This window comes from Astyanax mexicanus, chromosome 9 (genome assembly GCF_023375975.1).
Source record: "Astyanax mexicanus isolate ESR-SI-001 chromosome 9, AstMex3_surface, whole genome shotgun sequence".
In the NCBI taxonomy this organism is placed as follows: domain Eukaryota; kingdom Metazoa; phylum Chordata; class Actinopteri; order Characiformes; family Acestrorhamphidae; genus Astyanax; species Astyanax mexicanus.
The window spans coordinates 44388490-44401669 of record NC_064416.1 but is presented as its reverse complement, the minus strand read 5'-3'; the positions used below and the strand labels follow the sequence as shown (position 1 = coordinate 44401669).

The following is a 13180-nucleotide window of genomic DNA, read 5'->3' as shown; positions in this document are numbered from 1 at the left end:
TTTTTAAAGTAAATTCATCTAAAAGGCTCTAGTCTCAGCCTACCAATAGTTGAGACACTCACACACTTGCCTCTCGATGGATCTGAATAGTGGTATCATGGGTCTGTCATCTGTCTTTCATCAGTAATCGGTGGATTCTGTTTGTAGAGTTTTGTGTGAAACTGACCAATAGATACTCAGGAAATCAATCAGGACACGCCCACCTGTTCAGAAACCTGTTAATCTTCATCAGAGAGGTGTGTGTAAATAATTTACAGTTTTGATTAATACAATTATGTTTAAATATCCAATGTTAAATTAGTTAATAAGCGTTTTTTGTTGTTGTTTTTTTGGCCACTGTAAAATCAGATAGTTGAAGGCAGTGATGACCGCGGGAATCGTGTGTGAGCATGCGGGACCATCCCAAGGTGATTGGAGGCCATGAATGGAAAATCTGTGCTCTAATTCCTTATGGTTGCTATGGTAACATAGCACCAAAGCTTTATGTCTTACATCCTGCAGCCACAGAAAAACATCCTTTGCCTCCAGCCATCATACCAGGCCTGTATCTGAGAGAATTACATTTGACCTTGAAACACGGCCACGGATATGTACAGTCCCCACCCCTTCCTTCCACACACACAGACACACACACACAAATAAAAACACACACAGCTGAAGACCCTCCTTCCCAATACCACATTTCTGAATCTCTCTGGATCAGTATAGAATCAATCAGATTAATCAGATGATTAATGTGATACTAGACTGCAGATTATAGCTGATGATGCAGAGAGACACACACAAACATACATAAACACACATACACACACACACACACACACACACAGTAAACTGTGTCACATGACAGCAGGCACACTGCTTTCCATTTCCAGCCTGTGTGTCAATGTTCTGTGACCCTAGCACTGGTATAATCACAGACCCCTCCCCTTCTTCCCCGCCCCCCCAGTGTATTCCACTCAGCTGCACTATAGAGAGAGTATAGAGGGCAACATGGCTTAAACTGCTTAATGTAAGAACGCTACATGATGATTTATAATGACCTCATGATCCACACAGCCATTCTGACAGACTGTAATACAGTATCGTAACCTAGGGGGCAATCTAACGTGTGCAAACTGCACGATTTACTTAATCATTCTGACAGACTGGTGCTACAGTGGTGCTTGAAAGTTTCAGAATTCATGGTTACATCAATTATGGCAAGCCGTCCTGGCCCAGTTGCAGCAAAACAGGCCCATACCATGATACTACCACCACCATGTTTCACAGATAGAACAAGGTTCTTATGCTGGAATGCAGTGTTTTCCTTTCTCCAAACATAACAGTTTCCATTCAAACCCAAAAGTTTTATTTTTGTTCTTCCAATAACCTTCTGGCTTGTCCATGTGATCTTCAGCAAACTGCAAACAAGCAGAAATGTTCTTTTTGGAGAGTAATGGTGTGAGAGATAAGAGGGATGGATGTAAATGCAGAATATATTTAATATTATTTAATAAACAAGATAAATGAAAAATAAAACATAATAAACAAAAGCTACACAGAAAACTAGACAAGGAAGAGTTGAAACAAAGGGGATAATATACACAATGAAACTGGAAACAGAAAACTGGAAACACCTGAGGATCAATCAAGAGGGGGTGGGGTGGGGTTACAAATAACTGATGACAGGGTGGGGCTGTACTCCTGTCCTCCTGATGGTGGACTCTCAACATTTACATGTGAGAGAGGCCTTCAGTTGCTTTGAAGTTGCTTTGTGACCTTTCTCTATTACACACCTTACTATTGGCGTGATCTTTGTTCGTCGACCACCTCTAAAGGGCAAAAATGGCCTTGAATTTTCTCCATTTCTACAATTAGAGATGATTTTGTAAACTTTTCCAGTCTGATGTGCATCAACAACTCATTTTCTGCGGTGCCATGATGCACTTCCACAAACATGTTGTGAAGAGCAAACTTTGATAGATCCTTATTCTTTAAATAAGAAGTAGATTAAAGTACACTAATCATTATTATACTATACTGCACTAAAGTGTACTTGTAGTCACATTATTATTAATCAGTATATGTAAAGAGTTCTTAAATAGAACAACTTTTTTTGTATTTATTATACTTTAATTGTATAAAAATAGTACAATATTCTTCGATAAATTGTGCTAAGTGTACTTAACTGTATTAAATGGAACTAGTTTCATTTAAATATACTTAAGTAACATTTAAACATAATACTTCATGTATGTAACCCCATATTTTAAATATGCTAACATTTAATGAGTATTACAACTGTATCACTATTTATTATACACCAGTACTAAGAATTAATGTAAAATATATTTACATCAGAGTACAAATATGCTTCTTGTTCCTGTCTTTTGTAAGTAGCACACTTCTAGTATACTTGGTTGAGTATAAAAATATATTTTAATATACTGTAGTACAATTTTTAGCATGTTATAAATTTACTTTACTTTTTTATTATAAGTAGAAATTTAATTTACTTTCAAAAAACTTACATTATATATTTTACTTTAACTGAACTACTGTAACAGTTGTTTTTAACACACTTTACTAAAAATGTACAAAAGTATATTTGGAAATAAGTATTTTAAAAGTACATTGAATTACATTAAACTAAAAGTGTACTATTTTCTTAAATACACTATATTGTACTTTTTAAAACGTATGATTAAACTTTCAAACATTTTATAAAAGCGTAATATTAATGTAATATATTTTAAGTAAGTACAAAAATCTGTTATTTACAGAATATGTAGACATTTCTCAATATGTTTTTAAGTGCAATAAAGTATATATATTTGTCACCAGGGTGTCCACTCACAATGTCACGTCTTGGCCTCGTCTCGTGTCTCTGTGTGTCTTCCCCACGTGACCTGTGCTCCCCTGTGTCTCCCGTCTCAGTACTTTTCCACCTGTGTCTCATTTGTAGCTCCGCCCCTTCCCCAGGTGTTTCTAATCATAGTGTGTTTCCTGTTTCTTTAAATAGCCCTCCTCTGCCACTTTGTCTCCGTCGGTCTTTGCACCTTCCACTGTTGTTTCGTCTCTCTCTGTGTTTTATAGTTTCTCAGTGTTTCATAGCCTCTGTTCTTCACGTCGTAGTTTCTATGTTTATCACTTGTTCATGTTTCTAGTTTCTTGTTTATTTCCGTCTTCCTTGGCTCCTTGTAGATACCCCTGCTTTGTGTTTATTAGTTTATGCCCTTGTATATATATCCCTGCCCTGTTTAGTTTTGGTTATTTCTTGGTTATTTTTGGTAGTTTCTAGTTTCTTGTTTATTCCTTGTTTATGTTCTTAGCTTTGTTTGTTTCTTTGTTTATTTACTCCCTGTTTATATATATATATTTAGTACTTCTTATTTGTTTAGTTTATGTTCACTAGTTCCTCTCGTTTGTTTTGGTTTACTTTATTATTACGTGTTCTTTGTTATTTGTTTATCTTTGTTATTGATATATATATATTTATTCAATTATTCGTTTCGTCCCTACCTGCACTTGTGTCCGCCTCCTCGTCTCCCTGCCTGGGTATTTCCTGACACACAACTGATTGTCATCCCACTAATAAAAAAAAAACACCTGACTATTAAATGCCACTGACATAATAATAACAGAATAGTGTAAAAAAATATATACTTTTTTTAAAGACAGCAACAATTTTTTTTAATAATTTATTATAATTAGTTTGGGAATTATTTACCTAATTATTTACCTCCTTTAGTGCACACTGTGTATGATATGTTGTTGAAACATGACTGGCTAAAATACTGTTCACTGTTATATACAGTATGTGAACAAACATACAAATAAACACAATAGACGATATCACTATTATCAAAAATGATTGAGGTCATGCTCATTTATTGTTTGATTAATCGATATTGCAATTATTGTGACAGAATGTAGAAATCTATGTAGAAATGTATGTAGAAACATGAGAAACTTTCCAGCACAACTCTATATAATGCTCCATGTTCATAATATACATATGATCTAAAATGTCTGACAGACACTTGACATTCCATGATTTTGGAGAGAAATAGTTGCTAAGCTCGTGCTAACAGTCTTCTGTAGCCTCGAGTCCCAGAGAGGATAACTGACCTCAGTTCTGTACTAAACTTAACATTTGGCTGAATTTTCAGAGCAGATCAGCTCTTCACCAGCATGTTCCTCTGTTCAGTTTAGTTCTGTGATTTGTTCAGATCTCGTTTTGGGCTGTTTGGCTCCACGTTTATCTAGTTTTTTCATTTAATCAGGTTCTGCATTCAGGTAAATGATTAATGGTTAACAGATTTACCGGATGACATCAGATAATTAGGGTTTCGCCACACTACAGGAGTCACACCAAAATCATTATAGGCAAGGCAAGTCTACTGCTTAATGTATGATTGCTAGATAATGTTTTTTTATCCACACAGCGATTGTGACAGACTTTATTACAGTCATTCTGACAGACTGGTGCTACAGTGATACTCCAAAGTTTCAGAATTCATGGTTCCATCAATAATGGCAAGCCACCCTGGCCTGGTCACAGCAAAACAGACCCAAACCATGAAACTATCACCACCATGTTTTACAGATGGGACAAGGTTCTTATGCTGGACTGCAGTGTTTTCCTTTCTCCATACATAACAGTTTCCATTTCAACCAAAAAGTTAGTTTTTGGTCTCATAGCATTTCTCCTTGCAACTCTGCCATGCACACCATAGACCACTGAAGTTGTGTCGTCATTTAGTAGTCAGCGCCATGTTGTTTATGCCCATATTTGTGGTTCCTTTGGGGTTCCGTGTCTAAGCGGTTCAAGTCAATACGGGATTTGAATTTTTAAAAACTGGCCTCTGTCACATTCTGTGGTAAATAAATATGTTCAGAACCCTGTACGTTTTATTCTGTGTACATTTTACTCCTTAATATCACTGAATCCTCTGAATTATGAGATCGTTTAAGGGGAGTAATCAGAAAAATGGTAACTTTAAGCTAATGCTTAACTGACGTCACAGCACAGCGGCTGGAAATGACCCCGGACTGGATTCTGCATAACACCAGCGAACTCCAGTCAGATCACATTTTGGATTATTATGCTTCTTCACAGAGAATCATTAAAGCATTTAAACAGGTGAAAACTCTTTCAGTAATGATGAGCAGTGTGATTTTGAGCAGTGTGATGTTGAGCAGTGTGATTTTGAGCAGTGTGAGGTTGAGCAGTGTGATGTTGAGCGGTGTGATTTTGAGCAGTGTGATGTTGAGCAGTGTGATGTTGAGCAGTGTGATGTTGAGCAGTGTGATGTTGAGCAGAGTGATGTTGAGCAGTGTGATGTTGAGCAGTGTGATGTTGAGCAGAGTGATGTTGAGCAGTGTGATGTTGAGCAGTGTGATGTTGAGCAGAGTGATGTTGAGCAGTGTGATGTTGAGCAGTGTGATGTTGAGCAGTGTGATGTTGAGCAGTGTAGTGTTGAGCAGTGTGAGGTTGAGCAGTGTGATGTTGAGCAGTGTGATGTTGAGCAGTGTGATGTTGAGCAGTGTGATGTTGAGCAGTGTGATGTTGAGCAGTGTAGTGTTGAGCAGTGTGAGGTTGAGCAGTGTGATGTTGAGCAGTGTGATGTTGAGCAGTGTGATGTTGAGCAGTGTAGTGTTGAGCAGTGTGATGTTGAGCAGTGTGATGTTGAGCAGTGTGATGTTGAGCAGTGTGAGGTTGAGCAGTGTGAGGTTGAGCAGAGTGATGTTGAGCAGAGTGATTTTGAGCAGTGTGATTTTGAGCAGTGTGATGTTGAGCAGTGTGAGGTTGAGCAGTGTGATGTTGAGCAGTGTGATGTTGAGCAGTGTGATGTTGAGCAGTGTGATGTTGAGCAGTGTGAGGTCGAGCAGTGTGAGGTCGAGCAGAGTGATGTTGAGCAGAGTGATTTTGAGCAGTGTGATGTTGAGCAGTGTGATGTTGAGCAGTGTGATGTTGAGCAGTGTGATTTTGAGCAGTGTGATGTTGAGCAGTGTGAGGTTGAGCAGTGTGATGTTGAGCAGTGTGATGTTGAGCAGTGTGAGGTTGAGCAGAGTGATGTTGAGCAGAGTGATGTTGAGCAGTGTGATGTTGAGCAGTGTGAGGTTGAGCAGTGTGATGTTGAGCAGTGTAGTGTTGAGCAGTGTAGTCTGTGTTAGAGCTGTAAAAGGCAGATAATAAGAGAGAGTGGTTCTCAGGTCAGGATCAGCTCTTTCCTGCAGGTTTAGTATTTAATTACGGTCATTAGTTTATACTAATTACAACACCTGACCCAAATCATCAACTAACAACTAACTAATCAACTAATCAACTAACTACCTGCCCTCACTGAGGCGACAACCAACCAGAAACACCCATTTATTTCACTGCATAATAAAGAGGGTAAATGTTAAAACGTGTTACAGATGGTTCTGGAGTATCACTGACCTGTTTTAGTGATTTTATGCTGTGAGACTCTCAGCTCTCCTCAGTTAGCGCAGTTAGTTCATTAGTTGGATCAGCTGTGTTTAATACGCTGTATAGTTACAGCTGGAGTTCTCTGGCTGTAGCATTAGCTTAAAGTTAGCATTTTTCTCATTACGACTCTTAAACAATCTCATAATTCAGAGGATCCAGTGATGTTCAGGAGTAAAATGTACACAGAATAAATCGTACAGGGTTCTGAACAGATTTATTTACCACAGAATGTGACAGAGGTGGGTTTTTTAAAACCCTATTCATTTTTCTCATAGGGAAAAACCACTTTGTTTGTTCAGTGTTCTCCTTATGATGGACTCATTAACAAGTCAATTCACTCGGTGGCCATCTTGGCAACATGGCTGGATGCTTATATCTCCTAATGCAAGACAAGCCTCCTATCTGTTTAAATGGGGAAAGACCATAACACTCTAAATGTTTAATTGAAGGTTTAATTACCATTTGAACAAAATATTTCACATCACTGATAAAATTTAATAAAGTCCTAAGTAACAGTTGTGTATCATTTGGCTCAAAATGCACATACAATGTGATTTTTTGTTTTCACCTTGTTATGGCTACTGCACCTGCGCAGATCTCCACAGCAAAGAGAGCTTCTCCGTTGTCAGCACAAGCAGCAAGCTGATTGGCTCTTTTTTTCTTTAAAGGGAGGGACTTAGAGATTATTCATACAGCAACCACTGGCTTTGTAAACTTATTAAAGGGAGACTAAACCCTCTGATTTTAGCTGACTCGACCCTCAGCTCAAATTTGAAAAATGTAAAAAAAAAAAAAATGGGAGGAGTAGTTTGCGAGGGGCACTGGGTGATGTATGGGTTTAGGGGTGGGGCAGGAGGGAGAGCTGACTGGCAAAAATACATTGATACCAAAATACACGGACACATCATCCACGCCTATAGCACAGCTGAAACACAGAGGGCGCTACAGAGGCAGATATTGCCACAATAAAAGGTTTTTAAGGTTAAGAAATGTTTATAAAAAGTTAAAGGAGGTCTGATATTTTTTATTACTTCAAAGGAACACATTTTAGATATTAATAGAAAATATATAATTTAAGGTTAAATGGCTTTTTAATAAGGTCTCTGATCACAAATAAATTAAGATGAATTTTTTACTCCCTATACGTAATGGATATTAAACCACAAACTTTTAAACTTGTAGCCACTTACTATTTGGATCTTTTTTATTTTTTGTACGGTGGAAACAACATGGTGAAACTCTGTAGCACTAGGTATTGATGTAAAGAAAAAATGTTTTTCTATATGTATTTTTGGGTCTTGTTTGCTGCGTAAAAAAAGAAGGCAGCAGTGAGGTGTGGTGTGTGTTTTTGAAGCCAGTGATCACGCTGGAGTCACGCGTTTTGTCGCTTCGTTTGCCTAGAGGCTCTTTTTTTTACCACCATAATAAACGTGATGTTTGAGTAGCTGCTGCTGGAGGGCGGTTCCAACCGCAATTACGTTAAAAGCCCAGTGACTCAGCAGGAGCAGAGCTGGAGGGAAGCGGCCACCACCAAAACAGATTAATGATGAACGATATTTGTACATCACTAATGTACTGCCCTGCTGCAGACGGAATGTAGAGATAACATGGGTGTGGACAGAATTTTAATTACTGATAAATAAAAAAAAAAGAATGGGTCTTTTTGATAAACACATATATTTATTCAGTATCAATATGTACATTTATATATGTTATTTCATAACAGTTAATTACTTTACAGTAATGCATTACAATTCAGCACAGTGCAGTAAAACGCTGCATGTTATGCAAATCAGCTATATGCAAATCACATATATACGCAAATATATCAATCGACCACCCACTCCCACTCCACTCCCCTTCCCCGAGTGAGCGCATGTGCTCTACGCACCGCCCATGCGATGAGATCTCACCAATACAGCAGAAGCGTTTCCGCACACTGAGCCTATGAGCGCGAGTCTGTGCGGAAAAGATTCCGCGAGACTGGTGAGCAGAGGGCGAGCGGGGGAGAGAGAGGGATGGAGGGATGAAGGGATGGATGGAGGTCTCAGGATGGAGGCGATGCGATTACTTGGTCAGACTCTTCACGAGCTGGAGCTCCTCCACTGGCTTCCACTGCTGATTTATAGTGATGAGCTAAAGAGAGAGAGAGAGAGAGAGAGAGAGAGAGGATTAGAGAGCTATGGATTGGGGGTGGAGGATCACTACTGTCTCACAGCTGCCTCACTGGATCACCAGCGCCTCATCTGTACTTCACTGCTTCCTCATTGCTGGCTCACTACTGCCTCACTGTTACCTTCTTGTTGTCTCACCACTGTTTTATTGCTATTTCTCCGCTGCCTCACGACTTCTTCATCGCTGTCTCTCCACTGCCCTACTGCAACTTTATTTTTGATCGACGACTGCCTCATCTCTGCCCCACTGCTACCTCTGCTGTAGTAATTTTCACTTTTGATTCACCACTTTGCTGCCTCAGTGCTAATTATTGGATCACCGCTGCCTCACTGCTATTCTAGTGTTGACTCACCACTGCCTCAGTGCTACTTTATTATTGGATCATCACTGCCTCAGTGCTAATTTATTTTTGGATCACCACTGCCTCACTGTTGCTTTAGTGTTACCTCATTGTTGACTCACCACTGCCTCAGTGCTGCTTTATTATTGGATCATCACTGCCTCACTGCTGCTTTAGTGTTACATCATTGTTGACTCACCACTGCCTCAGTGCTACTTTATTATTGGATCATCACTGCCTCAGTGCTACTTTATTATTGAATCATTACTGCCTCAGTGCTACTTTATTATTGGATCATCACTGCCTCACTGTTGCTTTAGTGTTACCTCATTGTTGACTCACCACTGCCTCAGTGCTAATTTATTATTGGATCATCACTGCCTCAGTGCTAATTTATTTTTGGATCATCACTGCATCACTGCTGCTTTAGTGTTACATCATTGTTGACTCACCACTGCCTCAGTGCTACTTTATTATTGGATCATTACTGCCTCAGTGCTACATTATTATTGGATCACCACTACCTTACTGCTGCTCTAGTGTTACCTCATTGCTATCTCTCCACTGCATAACTGCTACATCACAGTTGACTCACCACTGCCTCAGTGTTCCTTCACTCCTGTCTCTCACCTGCCTCACTGCTACCTCATTGCTGTCTCTCTATTGCCTCAGTGCTTTCCCATAGCTGTCTCCTCACTGCTTCACTTTGATCTCACTGCTGTCTTTCCACTGTCTCTTTGCTACCTAATTGCTGTCTCCCCTCTGCCTCTTTGCTACCTTATTGCTTTCTCCTCACTGCCTCAGTGCTTTCTCATTGCTGTCTCTCCACTACTTCATTGCTATCTCTCCACTGCCTTAGTGCTTTCTCATTGCTGTCTCTACTGCCTCAGTGCTTTCTCATTGCTGTCTCTCCACTGCCTCAGTGATTTCTTATTACTGTCTCTCTGCTACCTCATTGCTGTCTTTCCACTGCCTTACTGCTACCTCATTGCTGCTTCTCCACTGCCTCACTGCTGTCTCTCCTCTGCCTCACTGCTACCTCATTGCTGCTTCTCCACTACTGCTTCAGTGATTTCTCACATTTGACTCACCACTGCCTCAACTCCTACCCAACTGTTGCCTCATCACTGCATCAGTGCTACCCTATTATTGGCTCAGAATTGTCTCATCAGTCCCTAAATGCTTTTTTATCGCTGGCTCTTTGCTGCCTCAGTGCTACTTTATTATTGGATCACCACTGTCTCACAGCTTCTTTAGTGTTACCTTATTGTTGGCCCACCACTGCCTCAGTGCGACTTCATTATTTGATCACCACTGCCTCACTGTTGCTTTTGTGTTATCTCGTTATTTGCTCACCACTGCTTCAGTGCTACCTCTTTACTGTCTCACCCCTACCTCATTGCTATCTCATTACTGTCTCACCCCTACCTCATTACTGCCTCATTACTGTCTCACCACTACCTCATTGCTGTCTCTCCACTGTCTCACCGCAACCTCATTACTGTCTGACCACTACCTCATTACTGTCTCACCACTACCTCATTGCTGCCTCATTACTGTCTCACCACTACCTCATTACTGTCTCACCAATACCTCATTGCTGTCTTTCCACTGTCTCACCGCTACCTTATTACTGTCTCACCACTACCTCATTACTGTCTCACCACTACCTCATTGCTGTCTCTCCACTGTCTCACCGCTAACTCATTACTGTCTCACCACTACCTCATTGCTGTCTCTCCACTGTCTCACCGCTACCTCATTACTGTCTCACCACTGCCTCATTACTGTCACCACTACCTCGTTGCTGTCTCTCCACTGCTTCAGTGCTACCTTATTACTGTCTCTCCACTGCTTTAGTGCTACATTACTACTGTCTCACTGCTACCTCATTACTATTTTTCCACTTCCTCACTGCTGTCTATCCATTGCCTCAATGTTACTTTACTGCTACCTCTCCCCTGCCTTACTGCTACTTCACTGCTGTCTCTCTCCTGCCTCAGTGCTGCCTCACCTCAACGATTGTGTCATCACTACGTCTCCATCTTCTCAAAATCTCATTACTAATACTGCCTTATGAGTATTTCATGACTTCCTCTGGAATATACAGTATTACAGCTGATTCAGTATTGCCTCATTTCTGTCTGTGCATTAAGTAATGATGACACAACTGCAGTGATAATCTACACTGGAAAGTAAACAGGCACCTATTTACAGAATAAACAATATATAATAATAATTCTATATAATCAGTTATTTTCTCTCCTATTGTGATCCTCCTCTGCTTTCTGAGCTCAAGTAGAATTGTCTTCTGTTCTCTCACTTCCTCCCTACAGTGGCTGCTGCTGCTGCTGCTGCACGTTCTATATGGCTTCTCACTCTACCATTTTAACTGATCTCAAGACTCAGAATGACACGGCACATACGTATACATACAGTACCTGTCAAAAGTTTGGTCACACTCTTTTTCTTTATTTGTATTATTCCAAAAATATGAGGAAATATAGTTGAAGAATATAATTAATATATATTTTATATATAAGATTCTTTAAAGTAGCACCTTTTGCTTTTGTCAGTATCTTTAAGAGGTAGAACTTTTACTGTTTTTTCAGCTGTTTTATAAGAGTTCTAGAGGTGCTGAGCTCTTGGTAACTGCTTTTCCTTCACTCTGAGCTCCAACTTGTGCCATTTAACATCTGGGTTAAGTTTTTGGGCTTAGCAGATTCAAACTTTTTTCGCCTACTATCTAACTATATATGTGTTCCTTTATAGTTTTTAAGCTTTTAATATCAAGCTATAATGTTTTGAATAATACAAATAAAAAAAAATAAAAAATTGTGTCCCAAATTTTGACTAGTACTGTATATTATATAAATATAAATATATTACCTTTTGTGGGGTTGATGGGTCAACTCTTTCCCAAGGCTCTGGATTTTGGGATTTGTTTAGACTAGAAAACAAATAATAGTACAAAAAAAAAGTAAAAAAAAAAAATATATATATATAAAAAAACATGATCGCATAATTTTCAGACATTAGTTACAGTTGAAACATGAGAAACATCAGCTTCAGGTGGAAAAGAAAACAGTGTAGAACATGTTAAACCTGTTAAATTTGCTTACATCACATCAGGTTTGGTGAATAAGAAGTAAAGACTAGCAGATGTGGCTCCAGCGGCGGCAAAAGCCATAAAGCCGATCAGAGGAATGAGCTAGAGGGGAAAAAACAATCAAAACACACACACGCGCACACACACACACACACACACACACACTTGTTAATCTCCAAATACTTCAAAGAAAACTGTAAAAAAAAGAAAAGAAGAAAACTTGAAGCAGAGACTACTTACCTCCTTCTTTTTCCTCAGCATTTGCAGAAAACCTCCTGTCACCATTTTCACAGCTTATATAGTTGCCTAAGAAAGAGACATATTTAATGAATTAACTAATTCATTACTTTATAATCAATGGATAATTAAATTTAATAATCTATCATTTAAAACAATAATTTGAAATATTGAGTAGTTCCTCATGAATACTTACAATGAAAACTTAACTATAAGAATTTATTTATTTTAATAGTTTTTAATCTACATAATTATTTAGACAGAATAATTGTATAAATTAACTTTTACTCAGTATTAATACAGTATTTACTTTTATTTTATATATTAATACAAACTTAAATATATAAGAAGTATATACATTTTTAAAGATATTTAAGAATAAAATAAAATAAATAAATAAAAATTCTGATTATAATATTATAATTATGGCTGTAATAAGTCAATAATAATTATTCCTACCTCAAAGTGAAGTTGTCTGATGGCTTGCCAGAAGAAGACGCTCAGCATCCCAGCCTCCTCCGGCTTTATACAGCAGGTGGGACGAGCTGCATGGCACGTACACACAGTGTATCGACATCTATGAGGAAGAACCGCTTCACCATGGAAACCACCATCATCTGAGGCTCGAGGCGCCTCCTGGTGGCCGAGCTTCTGGAAGGTGACTCGTGCAGGGACAGACTGTGGAGGCAGAGTTAAGAGCACGGCTCCAGGGTAACGACCCGCATGCAGCAGACAGGAGAAACAAAGCTGTTATTTATAGCACCATCTGCATTTCTGCAGAGAGAGGGGGGCACATGTCCAACCTGACCACCAGCACAACAACATACGTGACTGAACACACACACACACACACACACAC

The 13180-nt window shown here is 39.1% G+C and overlaps 1 protein-coding gene across 1 annotated transcript; it reads right to left on the bottom strand.

The window, feature by feature from the left end:
* Window positions 1–8120: 8120 nt before the first annotated feature.
* c9h15orf48 (chromosome 9 C15orf48 homolog) lies at window positions 8121–12950 on the bottom strand. Its single transcript, XM_022687030.2, has 5 exons — window positions 12781–12950; window positions 12325–12390; window positions 12098–12186; window positions 11865–11925; window positions 8121–8596 (listed from the first exon to the last, which is right to left on the bottom strand). The coding sequence occupies exons 2-5, from the start codon at window positions 12367–12369 to the stop codon at window positions 8528–8530; spliced, it is 264 nt and encodes an 87-aa protein (XP_022542751.1). The 5' UTR covers window positions 12370–12390; window positions 12781–12950; the 3' UTR covers window positions 8121–8527.
* Window positions 12951–13180: the final 230 nt, after the last annotated feature.